This window comes from Centrocercus urophasianus, unplaced genomic scaffold, assembly GCF_019232065.1.
Source record: "Centrocercus urophasianus isolate 14NV4802_14NV808 unplaced genomic scaffold, USGS_Curo_1.0 seq_21, whole genome shotgun sequence".
Classification (NCBI taxonomy): Eukaryota; Metazoa; Chordata; class Aves; order Galliformes; family Phasianidae; genus Centrocercus; species Centrocercus urophasianus.
In genome coordinates, this window is record NW_024884767.1 from 2,865,087 (window position 1) to 2,881,491 (window position 16,405).

Here is a 16,405-nt window from a genome sequence, read left to right on the forward strand (position 1 = left end):
TGTTTTTTTTTTCGTTTTTATATTGCTACTTTTCAGTTCTGCAACTTCATAATCTTCTGGTTAACAATCTAATCTGAAAGTAGGAGGAACTCTTCACATAAATAAGGAGAAAAAGGATATTCCATTTAAAACATGATTAAATATAAACCCTATTTAAGTTTGGAACTTCTACCCTTAAATTTAGATACTGTGATTCAAGGCATTTATTCTTAATTTATAAATACATAGGTAAAGAAAGATGAAGAAGGAGTATTTATACACGATTTTTTCTCAGTAATCCTTTCCACATTTGCATTCCATAAATAAAAAAAAATGCACAGGCATTTCCAACAGAAAAAGGAGATCTCTATTATTTCAAATACTGCCTTCTATTAAATCCATTATAAATGCAGCTACATTTCCATACAATGTACATATTATGTACATAAAGCATTCACTGTTGTGTCGAGTAAGTTGGAAATAATAACGCAATTTTCTGAAGGTGGTAACTGTGTTCAGTGGTATTAGTTTGATCACAAAATGAAGGATAAGGATTTAAGAAAGTGAGATCGAACACTGACCCTCGAGACTGCAAGCTAATAAAAAGGCTTCTATCCATAAATACATAAAAGTTACCATGTGGAACTTACTGTGCTGGCAGTGAATCCCATTAAAACCTTCTGGGCATTTACAAACATATCCTATGAATGTGTCGCCTCGGTATGCTTCACTAATTTCACACATCCCACCATTATGGCATGGATTAGGAAAGCAGGGTCCTAAGAGATGGAATTAAAAAAAAAAAAAAAAAAAAAAAAAAAAAAAAGGAGAAGATAAGCATATATAAATATAAACATATAATTAAAAAACATCATAATTTTACACTCATTAAGTAAGTAAAATCTCTTATGTAGACCTCCATATTCCATTAAAATATATCCTTCATTTAGTTCAGATAACTTGCCAGCACAGATTTTTATGAACAAGAAAAAATATGAAGTATGTCACTACTCATTAATCATAACATTATTTTTTAATGTAAGAGAAGATAGGAGACAGAGAAGCTAAATCTTGCCCTCCTATTAAAGATAACAGGCATTCTAACTTTTATACCACTGTGCCAATATGTATAAATCAAATGTGCCTATCATGTATGGAGTGACATGTACATTATCCCTGAGTAATCACTATGTGTCAAGCATGAGACCTTTTCTATGGCTTTGTGTGTCTATTTGAATATGTAACTATCTGGCTCAGAAGTCAAGCTACTAAACCAACTATTATTTTCCACGCAGTACCTTTTCAGCAAATCCATTTCAAGCTGTTTTCAAAAAATTCTTCTAATTGAATTTTGTTTTTTTATTCCCCAACTAGCCATATGCTGGGATACATTAAGTCTCAGCTGTGAGATCTAACTTACTAAGTTTGCAGTGACTACACATGTCTTTCAGTCCACAGATTATGACATTATGAACATATTCTTATGTCCATGATGTGTGTAAAAAAACTGTCCCATTGCATTATCTTACTAATGTTACACAGGCTACTCTGGAAGTAATGCCTCCTATTGACTTCCATGAAAACAAAAACAGACACGAAAGGCAAAACAGTACTATTCAACAGAGCAAATTCTCAGCTACAAAATAGTCCTTTTCAATACAGTCACCATCCCTTAACTATGCAGTTTCTCCAGCAATTAACAACAGTCTGCATACTGCACTTGTAACAATCTGCTGCAGTGGAGGTAACCTGCTGTCACAATCGTCACTGCAGAAATGCACCTCCTGCCACCTCACTGCGCTCACATCCACTGGTTGGTCTCCATAAGTGTTCAGCAAGGGTCAGTGAATGTCAGTGGGTGCCACTTCTTCCACATGGAGGAATTCAATTACACATTTTTGCTTAACTTGCACTTCCATGTCAGACTTTATTTTTTCAGAATGCTCTTTCACTGCCATCTGTTGCACAGCAACAAAATGTCATGGATTATTAGTGGGAAGGTTCAGTCTTTACTGCCATACCACCAACATCTACCTCTGTGAGCCAACATCATGAAATATGAGGCAGTATTTATGGAGCAGCCCCCATACCTGTAGCATATCTCTTAGCAGAAGAAAATACTTTAGAATTTTGATGAATTAATTTTCCAATCTCATTTTAAAGTACCTGTATTCACTGTCTGGAAAGCTTCATATGCAAGTTACTGTGCGAAAAGATTTGTAAATGCAGTACAAAGTATATTATTTGCAACCTTCGCTATGTGCCCTAAAAGGTGATAATCTTCATTTGCTGAATTGCAATGTAATAATAATTCATCCACTTAAAATCACATTAAAAAAAAAAAAAAAAAAAAAAATGAATTTTTTTCCACAGCATAATTTACTGACAATCAGCACTGGGAATTGAATGATTTAAATTTAAAAAGGATCTATGTATAATGTTTCTCAGAGTCTGGCTATTTACGTTTTCAATTACAAATCCAAGGTTCAACAGATGTTCAGAGTCATAGCATATATTCAGAATACCACTTCATGAAAACTATATTCTCTGAGAAAACATTAATTTGCAGAGGACAAAAATTACCAGAATGACAATTTTGTCAGAACACATTCCACAGTTATAATTGCTTGTGTAGTTAGTGCAGTTTGAGAAACTAACCATGTACATGCTTCTATTACAACTTTGTATTTAGTGTAACGCAGGATACAATACTGCAGAAATTGTGCTTATGCACTTTATTAAACATGGACTATGCCCCACTGAATCCAATACATAAAACAAGTGAATATATATCAGTCTATTTCAAGTGTACTTAATAGCAAAAAAAAAAAAAAAAAAAGGAAAAATCATGAAGACCAAAAGGAAGGCAGGTTGGCTGTTGCCACGTTTGTTTTTCTCCTCACATTCTTCATTACACTTTAAATATAATGGCATACTACATGTTTAATTCCTGAGAGTATATATTAGCCTACTGGAAAATCAAATGAGATTCATGGCTTGCAACTTTCACAACTTCTGTTCATGTTTTTTCTCCTCTGTAATATTCTGGGAACTTAGTTTTATCTTTTGCCTCCCAATGAATATGGACGATATATTTTTTCAAGCCTCTATCACAGTGTTGGAGTTTGGGGAGTAACTGGAGGTAGCTCCATATTATTTCTAATTATATATTTCTAATATATTTCTAATTATATATTAGAAATATATTTCTAATTATTTCTATCCATGTGGAACTCTGATCTTCCAAGAGCAGTAAGTCTTTTAACAATTATTTTCTCATTCTGCTTGCTGCTTTCTCCATATGGTTTGTTAAGCACATGTTCAGCATATTTCCATTGATTTTCCTTAGGTTTTGCATTTTCTCAGATTGCTCTAAAGTACAAAGGCTTAAGAGGTCAATTGAGCAGCACAGTAATAACTACTCTGGTGTATGCCAGTACTTCTATCTGATCTTAGTCTTCTACAGCACTTTCCAACTGTGAAGAAAACACTGACATGAATGTGTTTTTGACTGTCTGCAGTTGTCATCTGGTCATAAACATATAATAACAGTGTTTTTAATATAAATGCAGTGTGTTTTTTTGTTGTTGATAGAAACTGGTGGTTCAGAAATGGTTCTGTGAGCCATGAAACATACTAATTAAATGCATTGAAAGTAGTTAACAGAAATTATCTAATTTTCACTAGTTAACATTCATTTCATCTAAATGACACAGGTTAGACTCATCTGCATTTTAAAAGAATGAATAATTCAAACTCAAAAAAAGTCTGCAACACTGTACCTGATTTCCCCTAATTCTCAATGTCCAAGGAATCCAGGACTTCTAAATTGTATGAATCATTAAGCATATCACTTATTTATTTTTTTAACCTCAGTCAATTGCATACCCTGTATAACATGTATAGTTATATAGGTTTGAGTGTCTTGAAGAACCTGGGTCCTCACCCAGCAATCATTTCACTTTAAACACTAAAAATTGTACAGAGACTCTGGGCACTGTTGCCTCATGATAAGAGCTCCCATCTAACTTCCTTGAGCTTTTAAGTAACAACATATTGAATGTTGGATAATTAATTCCCTGACAATCTGATTAATATTCTCAGTTACTCAAATCTATAGCAGGAAGTTTGAAAGCATCCTTCTTTACTGAAAAACAAACAAATAAAACCCTTGTCAACTGATTTTTTTAAAGAACAGTGGGCTTCAGGGATTTGTCTTTCTAAATCAATAGCACTGTAATACTTCTGCAGGTAATCTTTAAGTAGCTTCAAACACAAAGAGAACAACATTTGACCAATATTAATGAGCACTGGAATTCAATGGTATGCTTTCCAGGCATTTTTATCCTCGTTCATATAAAGTAATGTCAGCAAGATTAATTGTGCACTACAAGCAATAGATCTATTCACTTTGCTGCTCTCTTTGAGGCCTTTTGTGCATTTACAGGGTTATTAGCCAAAATAATAAGTATATTCCAAAATGCATAATTCTGTTATTCAGTTGAAATCCCATCCTGTTTTTGAGAAAAGTATTGAAAGTTAACTTAGAGCTTAACAGGTTTTAAATTTTTAGATGCTCTTCCTATATCTCTGATATTTTATAGATGGAGAAATCAAGCAAATGCATCCTCACTTCTAAGTTGCAATGGGGCTCGAGGCAGATCTATATCATCTGTTTTCTTCTTTGACAAGTACAGCCAATTAAAACTTCATAAATACAGTCTTGTATAATGCAATACTGAAGAAATAATTACATATTTGAAAGAGACTATTAGTTTATCTATAGCAAGAGAAGGCAGGAAAGCAAGGGAATTTTTATTTCATTAAAAAGGAAGTAATTTTTGACAGTGAGAATACACAGAGTGAACAAGCCAGTACAAGGAAAATGGTTGCCTGTTTCTGTCTTCTAGGGAACTCAAATTCTTCTGACGTAAAACAAATATCTGCTCAAATATCTTTCAAAGTTTCTCCTGACAAATCCAAGGAAACATTGTTCTTGACTTTTTTTTTCCTGCCCTGTCTATCAGTTTTGAGGGAAACGAAAACAACCAAAACCCTGGAGACATCAACATTTGTAAACCACACTTTAATAGGTGTTAAGTGAACATAATTACATAAAATTTTGATAGTTCTTAATTCAATTACTTGGTAAATGAACTAATTTTACTATGGAGTAGCTGTATCTACAGGAGTAAGCTACACAGTGCAATGGAAACAGATCTGAAGAACAAGAAGCCAATGCTCAGGATCTAACAAGCACACAGTGTTTCCCCTGCAAAATGAGACGTAAATGAAAGATTAATTTACTTTGGGTTAACTCAAGTAAAGGTTTTTTACCTGCTTACAATTGTAGACATGAGATACGACACTAGTTGGCCCTTTTAAGTGTCCAGGATGCACTGGCGTTTAAAGAAAAAAGCTTATAATTCCTGTGCACTGATGATGGAAAAGTGCAACCGTTGCTCTGCTCGACCAGCTAAAGACTGCAACAGCTATACACAACTGCATCCCCAGTGCTACCTTGATCAGTAAAAAGCACAAAGCTTGTCTGAAAGGGCATGGTGTGCTGATATTCAGGGTTACAACAACCTCAATTTTGTGAAATGCATTGACATGCACTGAAAGAAGGCTACAAGTGCTTTTTCTGATAAATCTCCACTTAAGGATTCAAAAATGTGACAAAACTTCAAAGCATGGTGACATTAGTTTAGTGAAATACAACAAACCAGAAAGTAATTGAAGTAGTAATAGTAAAAGGAAGAAACAAACTACAACAACAACCAAAAAAAAAACACAAAAAAAAACAACTCAAATGAGTCTTTCCCTTTTTACTCCCCGTTTTAGAGATAATTATCAGTAAAATAAGCCATTTCTCAAACTTCCACCAAACATGATAAGAATTTTTTTACAAATATAAGATCTGATGCTGCTTTGGTGAGACAGATATTCAGAAATATCAGCTACAGGTCTTCCTTAAGGTCTGATTCCCTCAAAAGCCTGCTTGCTGCTGTGCTAAAACAGGAAGATCAAAAATCAAACATTATTTCTTACAAAGACGAGATTAGATGAAGAATATGAATACCAAGGAAAAGAAAGAAAGAAAAAAGAGAAGAAAAATGTTCTCCAGTGGAGTGACAGACACGCACCAAAATGATCACATTTGCAATTGTTAATACTTCTGATGACACCTATCTATCCATCTTCTCTTCACATAACAATAATGCAATTTCAATGAAAAACACTGAATTATATATTGACACTGATATAGTGATATCAAGATGAAGATACTGTCAGCTGCAGAGCTAATTGCTTCATTTATTTTTTGGAATATTACTAAAGTAGCACTAACAGATAATGCTACTCTGATAATGTGGTAAGGTCCAAAGAAAATCAAAACAGATACTGGAGCCACTATCAGACAACATTTTTACATTTCATTGTAGAAGAAGAATACTCTCAATCTTGCCTTCATACAACTAAGGTTTCTTACGTCCCTCTTGGATCCATTTGTAGGAATGTCAATCGCATCTTTACCTTTCCGTCTTGTAAGTTTATCAGCAGTCTCTCACAAAAAACATAGAATTGTAGAATCATGAAATTTTTCGAGTTGGAAGAGACCTCTGAAGACCATTGAGTCCCACTGCAATGAACAGGGACATGCACAGCTAGAACAGGTTGCCCAGGAATAGTCCAGCCTTGCCCTGAAAGTCTCCTGGGACAGGACATTACCACATTTCTGGACAGCCTAATCCAGTGTGTCATCACCTTCACTGTAAAAGATTTTTTCCTTATACTCCACCTAAATTTACCCTTATTAAGCTTGAACATCAGTTGTTTGAAATATTTATTTTTCTCTTCAATATTTAAGTGCTTCCTCTACTGTGACAGATCTTACTTCCAAAGATTTCTTATATTTTGAAACAAACATGTGAAAAGGTGAGTGACACATGACTTCTTTCAGCTTTGTGGGAAGGATTAATGTCCTTGCTGCTGGTGATCAAGAAGAGAAGAATCTTCCCATGATGAAGTTTAAAACTATAATACTGAATCTGATGTATTGCCTAGGTAATCCAGTACTGCATCCCTGCAGTCCATCAGTTCCTGCAATTTCATAAGAATGCTGTAGAATCCTGAAATAGGAACAACTAGAAATAAGCACTGTATATTTTATAAATATTTGAGATGAGCTCATTCTCTGGATTTCTACATTTAAGATATTCTATTCTATTATATGCTTTCTCCAAACAGTTATAAAACTACCATGCATACACATACAAATGAGGGACTACCTTCCAAAGTGTATAAACCTTTTTAATTCCTCTAGGACTTTTGAAAAATATGCCCTCCTGATGTCAGATACAAATCCAAAATATAAAATAACCGCGTTTGAAAGAGTCTGCCTCCCGCAGAAACATATAAATGAGCACTTAAACCTGCAGGAATGTCCCTGCTAATAATAAGAGAGAACAGTATAAAATGAGTGGGAATATAACAAAAGCTCTTCAGGGTCTGTGATCATACCCACATTTATAACTTTGCCTATTAATTTATTAATAAGATTATGAAGGGTTTGCCTGACACAGAGGCTGGTTTTTGAATGACCACAACTGCATGTTTGCATGGGAGTTATGTTACTTTAGATTGAGACCATTTCAACCACTTGGCAAAAATCATCCAGCATCTCTTGAGTTCTGGGAATAGATCACACCAGAATGCACACACAACTCAGCCTACAGGCTCAAAAACAGAAGTATGGCATACCCACTCCAGCATCTGCAATACAGAGTTGGGTCTCACTAATACAGATTGAGCCACTTAGTGGCTAAGACTTATCTGCTGCTCATGTATTCTGCCGATCATGTCTACAATTAGAAGAAACTACCATTTCCAAAGAACGTTCTTAACATAGCTGGATGCAAAGAACAACATATTTGCTAACTACCTGAAATTGCAACCGTAACTCAGATGCTTGTTTTGCAGTATGCCACTGCAAGCACATTTGAGGAGAGAGCTCGAGGAGAGTAGCAGATGTGCTACTGACCTTATGTCAGAAATAGCTATAATCACAGAAATGGCTTCTTCTAGTCAGAAGCTCAATCTGCAGCAGGGTGCATCTCCGGTAACATATAAATATGTTGCTGTCCTGTAGTTGCTCTCTTACTCACATATTTTCTTTATTTACTTGTTCATTTTTGTCCTTAAAAGCCAGTGTGGGTTCAATATTTAAATAAACACCTTAGCACTGTATGGCTCATCTTGTATTTTACTGGTCCACTGTGGCATGGCTCCAACAAAAACATGTCACATTTTAACTAAAACTCAAAGAAGTCAACCTTGATGTAGTCTGAAGTACCTCATCCTTCAATTCTTCCAAATTGTAATGAGAAATCCCTGCTATCTCAGCATACTTAAATATTTATAAAACAAAGAATAAAAATACCGACTTCTACAACAGATCAATACATTTCAGCCCAATTCCTTCTGCAATTTGCCACCTCTGAGTTTATTTTGCAGTTAGAAGGCAAATTAATTTTATGACAAAAAAATTTATCATTGTTACAGCTTGCTATTTATTTGCCTTTTTAAACTGAAAAGAATAAGCATGGTAGAACACCCTTTGCAGTCTGTGAGGAATATGGATCATATTAGCTGTCTGTTATAGAATAGCTCAGTTTATGAAACTAGTAAAAAAAAATGTCACCCACATCTTGTATTTCATTAACATTCTTAAAATATCAGCTTTAAAAAAAATAAAAACAACAACAACAAAAAACCTGTTTAGCCTGGCTCATGAACACATTAGTACTGTATTAAATCCTATCAAACAATTCATTATAAACGAATGGCAATGATCTAGACTTAATTGCACTGTGATTAAATATTTATCTAGTTTTTAAATGCAGCAAATGTAGTGTGCTGATTACAATGATCAAGGTGTCTCCATCTGGATGCAGCAAAAGCTAAGGTTCACCCCCTGAGTACGAAACGTTTTAGGTCATTTCTGCACATCTCCCTCTGAATCTGTTTCGTGGATTTCTACTACAGAGAATTTTAAATCAATTCTCCAGCCACCTCCCAGTATATTTTATCCAAACAAGTAGAGTATTTTTCTGACAAGACACTATACAGTGTCTTGCCTTAAAAAAAATAGTCTAAGCTTCTTACATAACTCTTCCACCCACTGGGGACAGATTAAAATCATATCTGAGGTATGCTTTTATAACCAGGATAGGCAGTGATACTGCACATGGTGAGACGTGAAAATGCACTCAGAATGTTTAGTGCCTTACAAGACATTTTCCACAAATTCTGCTTCATTATTTGTTTACGTACTCCTCAGCTTCCAAGTTCAGATCTTTCTCCCATTTTCAATGCTTTTCTTTTTCTCCTGCAGTTTATACCTTCTATCACTGAAATACATGTTTCTGAATAGAGCCCACAGACTTCTATCCCGCCCTGTTATCTCATAAACCTACCTTAGCTTGTTCTGGGTCTCTGCATGCACTTTTACAGGAGTTTGTCTTCAAAAAAAAACCAACAACAGCAACAAAAAAACGAACAAACAAACAAAAACAACAAAAACCTGCTATATTTACAGAACGCCCAGGTTCACGTCCTTTGCATTCTCTTCCAACTTTAGACTAAGAAAACAGCATTTGCATTTTTCTCTATGACACTGCTTCTGTCACTGACTTGCTCTATTCTTTTTAACTAAATAAGGGGACTGGGTTGCTACACTCCATTTTTCTTTGCTTAGCCAATTTGTTTTTTCTCTACAAGTTTTAAAATGCAGAAGACTTTTAAGAAAGAAGACTGGCTTCTCTCTGATTTCTTACTTTTTTCCTCTTGCAGAGACTTGAAGAACCATTTATATTACAAACTCCTGTAAAAGTGCAAAAAAAAAAAAGAAGAAGCTACCCACAAAACAAAACAGAGAAATACTTTAGATTGTGAAGTATATATTTATACCATCACAGTTCAGTTCACTAATGTAATGCTGGGACACTACTTGTAGAGTTAAGTATGAGAAAGTTGTTTAGATGAAGAAACATGAAAAAACTGTAAAATAAATAGCAGCACTGTCTTCACAAAAAGAGTACTTAAACTGCTTTTGAAAAGGCCCACCTGCATGAGCTGCTTGAATTTATATTCAAACCAATACACATTAAAGATCACAGCTTACAATAGTGGGCAGTAGGGAGTGGAAAGGAAAGCCTGAAAAATGCGTAGATGCAATCTGTTTTTATAATCAGGCACCAAAAAAATTCCAAAAACTATCTGATCTTAAAAAAGCCGTGTACTTAAAAATATTTTATTGATTCAATCCTCCTTTTCTGTTTGTCAGTTACACGTTAAGTGCTTTGGAGAAATGCGAATCACTAAGATCACGAGCTGGCCACTAAATCTCAGCAGAGATCTCTGGACTTGAGTTTGAGCATGATCAGCTAACCAGCAGTGTTAGAACAGAGATACAGAATGGTGAGTTTCACTCAAGCAATACAGCCTCTTAACAGAAGGGTCTGTATGTCCAAACTATGTCATCCTGAGGGATGGGCACACCACCACAGCCTTCACAGTGAGCAGGGGTGATTAAAGGGTCAGTTCAAAAGTGCACTCCTGATAACACTAATGTTTATGTCTATAGAGTTTCCATTAAAACAAATTCCTCAAATCTGCTCTCTATTTAATTAAAACAAATCCATCTGTGTATTTGTTACATTTGCCTTCTGCCTAAGTAAAAGACAGGTAGCGTTAAGGAAACTACATACAGTTTTGTGCAAACTCTAATGCCATTTCGAATTTCTGTTTAACAGGCCATTTTTAGCATCACTTTTCTTGTCCTCGTGTATGAGTATGACAGTTTTCATTTTTTACTTCACTTTAAAACTGTCAGCAATCGGGATCTCTTATCCTTTTCTGAGGTGCTGTGTTCCACTAATAACTGGAAAATGGAAGAAAGAATTAAAAAGATAATGTGAGCCTTAATTATTACAGCAAACAGATTAAAATCCAGTTAGTCCACATGCTTAGAATTTCACTGGGAGCTAAATAAGGCAACAATCTAAACTTATCCTACTCATATTTCTATGAGTCAGGTTCTAATTACTAATGTTGCGTTAATGACATGGAAAGAGAAGAAGAGAATCTTGGAGGGTGGTTATCCTTAGGATACAAAATACTATTACAAAACGATGAAAGAGATTTGCTAAAAGTGAAACACATAGAGACCAAAAAGACATAAAGGTGATCACAAAAGAAACCAATGAAATAGATGAATCTTAGATTGCAGCTGTTTACTTCCTCGAGGTTGTAGGATGGGGGTAATATATTTACCCTTACCTCCTTGCATTTTTTTAGCTGGCATCAAAATTTCCCAGTTTCACGTATCCTATCCTAAATTCTCATGAATTTCAAATCCTGCACTCTGTCATTATTTGTCATATTTTCCTTCCTTCTTAACTAGGTCATCACTCTCTTTTTTTGCTCATACCTCAATCCCACTTCCCAAAATGGAAGCCAAAATGTTTTTCACATGTTGATAGAATCAAGCATGGTCATCCACCTTTGAAAAATGCAGATACTGCAATTAGGCTCAGAATGACATGGTTAAACACCAGTATTCTATGCCATAAAAACAAAACCACTACCATGTTAATTTACTGTGTACTTTCAGGGGGGATATCCCTTGCTACATGACCTTCACAGCCTAAAATAAATTCTTCATTTGGAAGTACTTAAGAAGTTACAGATCTTTATTCTGCTACTGAAAGTGCAGACAGAAACAAGATTAGATGACAAATAAGTTACATTATACCTTTTGCCCCTACTTAAGGGCAGCTAAAGAAGAATGCTGACTTGATAGAATCACTGATTTATATTTTGTTTCAAAAGTGCCCATTTCTACTGTCATGGAGATAAAATTACCACTTCTCTTCCAGAAGGCTGGATTAAAATTAAAGTAAATAAATTAATTAATTTAAAAAAAGAAAAAAAGAAGAAATAGAAAATTGAGAAATTCCAGATTGATATAGAAAAACATGAAAAATTTGATACTGAACAATTGTTACTGATTCCCTCATTGTATATTAACAGATAAACATTTTTCCATGATTCAGAAAAATTGAAGGGATTATTTTAAGTGGATGAAATATTGCAAAAAGATTGAAACTAATGAAATCCATGAATAATTGTAATAAAGACTTGTAATATTGATGTCTAGAACTAACTCATGCTCTGCAACTAAATGTAAAAATATGGTATTCTACACAAAGTAAATATATATGTTTGTACTCAGATCTTTTTGCTTTTAAGCTATAACTTCTTCCTTCCTGCTTAGTCATTTTAATAAAACTTCATGAATTCTAAATATTTTCTTTTCCTATCAATGACAATTTAAGTAACCTCTAAAGTTTATAAGGGTGCAATTCATTTTAACATTTTTAGTTATAGACAACTAGACATTTATGAGAGCATGTTACCTTTTTGTAATTGTTATTTTTTATCACAACAGTTGTCATACAAGCTCAATTCCCATAGCAGTCTGTAAAAGCTGTATCTTGAATAAGTGATGAATATGCACTTCGGAAGTGAACTGTGAAAGCTTTAGTTGTTTTTCTTATCATCTGGCCTACTAATAATTCTCATTTGGCAGTTTATTACCTTACAGAACAGTGAAACTTGTGTAAATGTGTTTACCATATTTCTGAAGTCACATAGTATTTAGTCATAAAGAACACTATGAAATCAACAGTTTTACGTAAGTACCAGGAAATTTACAAAATAAGTGGAGCACTACAAACATGTAGATAAAACTGCATTGCAGAGCAGAACATAGCTGAATAGTACATGTTGTTTTTAATTTAAACCCAACAATGGACATTTATATGCTGAGGTTATATCCTGTTATCTAAAAGGCTTCCAGTTAGGAAAAATTACATACATTTTAATTACAGTAGTGAAGGCTTCAAAAGAACATACCACAAAAAAGAACCTATTCATTTTGTAAAATAAAAGTATAAAGGAAGGTCTTGGCTCTGGCAAATGGTCATTAGCATATGAAAAGGCAATCACTTAGAGCAATCATCAGGATTAATAAATGTAAATGAAGAGGCAGATACTTGTTATTGCAAAAGAACGTCAAACAAGTTGCTGTGTACGTGCAGAAATCCAGACATCTCTGACTGAGTAAATCTGATTATTCTATGCCCCTAAAACTATTTTTCATCTTTTTATGTTAGGAACTACATCTCAATCTTGCTTTCATGACACATTTCACAGAGCGTTGTTTATTCTTGGTCAACATTAACAGCAAACAATATCTGAGTGTTTTTTAAAATACAGATGTCAACTTTTTGTTACTATTCAAGTTAGGACAGACCTAAGTCTTCTCAAAATCACAATGAAACAGCTAGCCAAACAGTCAAATTATTTCATCTACATAACAGGAATGACACCAGTGTTAAGATGTTTTGGGATAGCTTGTATTTTTATCTTGATACTAATATTGGTGGCATTTGTAATAGGTAGAATAACAGCAAATACAATGCAATGCAGGAAGACATTAATCTAGATGGAAACTAGGATGCAGTTGAATAACTGGTGAGACAAAGATTCATAGTAAGACAGATCAGATGGAAAAAAATCAAAATTTAAAATTAAACTCTGTTTTAAACACAGCTCTTGGTCCTCCAGGATGCTTAATTCCATTTGCAGTTACATTGTTTAACAATTCAAATACTTCCTGGGCTTTGATGCATGACAAACCCACAGCACTATGATGGCATTACGCACATCCATGACCATGATCAATACAGTAATGCTGTTTCAGACTTGAAGCTCACGACTGAATACCTATCTATCTAACCTGACCACCACAGCTCATTCAATAAAATATGCTACATAGATCTACAAGCCTTTCTCATTCTATCCTTCCCATCATTACACGAACTCCTACTTCACATAATGCAACCTATACATCTTTGACACAAAATATGACATACTTATCTGATTATAAAATTAGTTGCAGAGGAGCCTGAAATTAACAAAAGTATTACATCTACTTGGTTCTGACACTATTTTGTCATGTGCCACAGAGCTTTTAGTACCTCATCCCACTAAAGTCGCTACTCAACCTGCCTAAGCCCAAGCAGATCTGTAAGTTAACCCCTACATAAGAGGATATGAGTTACCAAAATATAGAGAAAGGATTCTGTATTGAAACTTTTTGATAGTGCAAGACTAAACTGTACCTAATAGATAAAAAAATACATTTAAGAGAGAAATGAAATGACAGGTGAAGTTAGATACTATAAACAAACATGCAACTATACATGATTGAACTTATTCTCATGACAAAGTTTTCCTTGGCTGTAAATATAACATACAGAGGAATAGTAACAACACAAAGAGGTATGTTTATAGTTCCTGTAGTTTTTGTTCTTAAGATATTGTCAAATAAGCACTTTATCACTACTTTTTCTTAGTTATGCTCTTCTTTCTAACATGATGCTGGTGTACTGCAGCTGTGTCAATGTTGCATATTGCTACATGGAGGTAGCTTTTTGTAGGCTCAATATCTTTGAAGCACAGAATGATCAAGGCATTAAATAAACATGCCAGGAAGAGGCATAGTAAGTATGAAAGAGAACAAAATAACTAACAAATCAACAACTCTAACATATGCTAAGACGAGAAACTCAGGAGAAAATCAGGAAGTGTGTGAACACTTATATGTGCACAGACACCATCATGTTGGGCTGTGCAAGTTCAACATACATACGTGGGTCTTTCCTGTAGAAACTGTAAAAGAGACTATTTAATTTCAGAGTTTTTTCTCACACGCTTAATAGAAAAATGGGATAACTGGTGTCTCTGTTTTTCCTACAGGGATAACTTGTCGTCTGTAAGATCACACTTATCTTCTTTGACTGCAAAACTGGCCAGTATTGGACTCCTCAGTCTTGTGGAGAAAAATCAGGATGTGATTATGTCTGCCTACACTGTTTCCAAAAGAAGACTTTTGACTGAAGAGTCATGGTACAATTTAGTGTTAAATGCATAACTGCCAACAGCAAGGAATTCATATGTATGCAAGAACTGGCACCCCTAATGTACATGACACCACTAAAACCTTACACTTATGAATGTTATTTGTGTTACAATATTGATCAAAAAGGGTCTGTGAAAAATGTATTTAGATTCTGTAAGAGCTTACTTATTCCACAGTTTTTTCACACTGTTATCATGTACTGTCTTTCTACAGGGCCAGTCATTACAAATGGGTCATTATTCAGTACTTCTTTTATTCTCCAGGCTGACTGTGTAATACAAAGCCTTAGTAACTGCAAAGCACTTAAATCTGCACTGAACAGAAGATGAGCAAAATTTCTTCTCCAATACTCTTAATGTTTCCACAGTCAATTCAATGCTCTAAAGATGGACGTAAGACACAATTTAAAACCAAAATATGCAGAAAATAACCATCTTGTATCAGTCTTGTTAATCTGCTTCCAAACCCTCAGTCAACCAGTACTAATGTTTATTCTGCTTTCAGTTGCATTTATTGTTTTTCCCTTCCTACCTGCCTGATTCCTGGCTGGGATTTCCTGATTGATTTAATCCAATTTAATTACATACTCTCACTAAAGAGGACTGGTGATTTTAAGGTGATTTTTTTTCTTCTCCTTTCTTTCATTCTGGCTTTGGCTATGTTTCCACAAAGCTCCTCTTCCCAACCAAAGCAGGCCTGATGCTACATGGCAGATCAAGGAACTAACTGAAAGAACAGTAGCTGTGAGAGAGAAGTGGCAATAGGGAATAGCCTACTTTCAGCTCTATCCCTTTCAACAGCAGCCATACCAACATCGTCTGCCTGCGTTCAACCCATCAAATGCCCCTATTCAGACTCGTTCACTCTGTGCTTCTGCACAACTCATTAATCTCATTGTAACCCGCCAGTACCCTTCCCTGACAGCAATTTATTGTCTCAGTTTCCATCTACTTTTTAAATGAAAATCTGTCCGTTAACAGGGGATGATTTCGTCTCCATGTATTTACATTCTGTTCCCTATTATAGTCAGCCTTTTGTCATGTTTTCTCCTATGCCTCACCTCCAGTTCTAAGACTTCCTGTAAGAACAATCTTGATAGGATGCAGCATGTTCACAGCCCTGGAGCCTTACTAAGATTCTGCGCTTCCCTCCAAGGGTGTCATTTCCATCTGTTCTCATCTTGCCTTCATTGCTCTATAGACATAGTGGGTGTTAGTATGACAGACTTGATTACACCCACCCACAATAAGCATATGCAGCGATGGTTTCCATGAGCTGGACTTCTCCACTGTCTTCTGGAGGTTAGGAGTTTTCTATGCTGACAGTGTGTGAACATCATGAACAACCCTGTGGACTTCTCCACCACAGTAAAAAAGT

The 16,405-nt window shown here is 35.0% G+C and overlaps 1 protein-coding gene across 1 annotated transcript in view; it reads right to left on the reverse strand.

Moving 5' to 3' along the window:
- The window catches only part of EDIL3 (EGF like repeats and discoidin domains 3), a 270,179-nt gene that overhangs the window by 128,303 nt on the left and 125,471 nt on the right, over positions 1-16,405 (reverse strand). Inside the window, exon 4 of the mRNA XM_042822916.1 lies at positions 630-758. Within this exon, the coding sequence (XP_042678850.1) occupies positions 630-758 (129 nt within the window). The remainder of the gene's footprint in view (positions 1-629; positions 759-16,405) is intronic.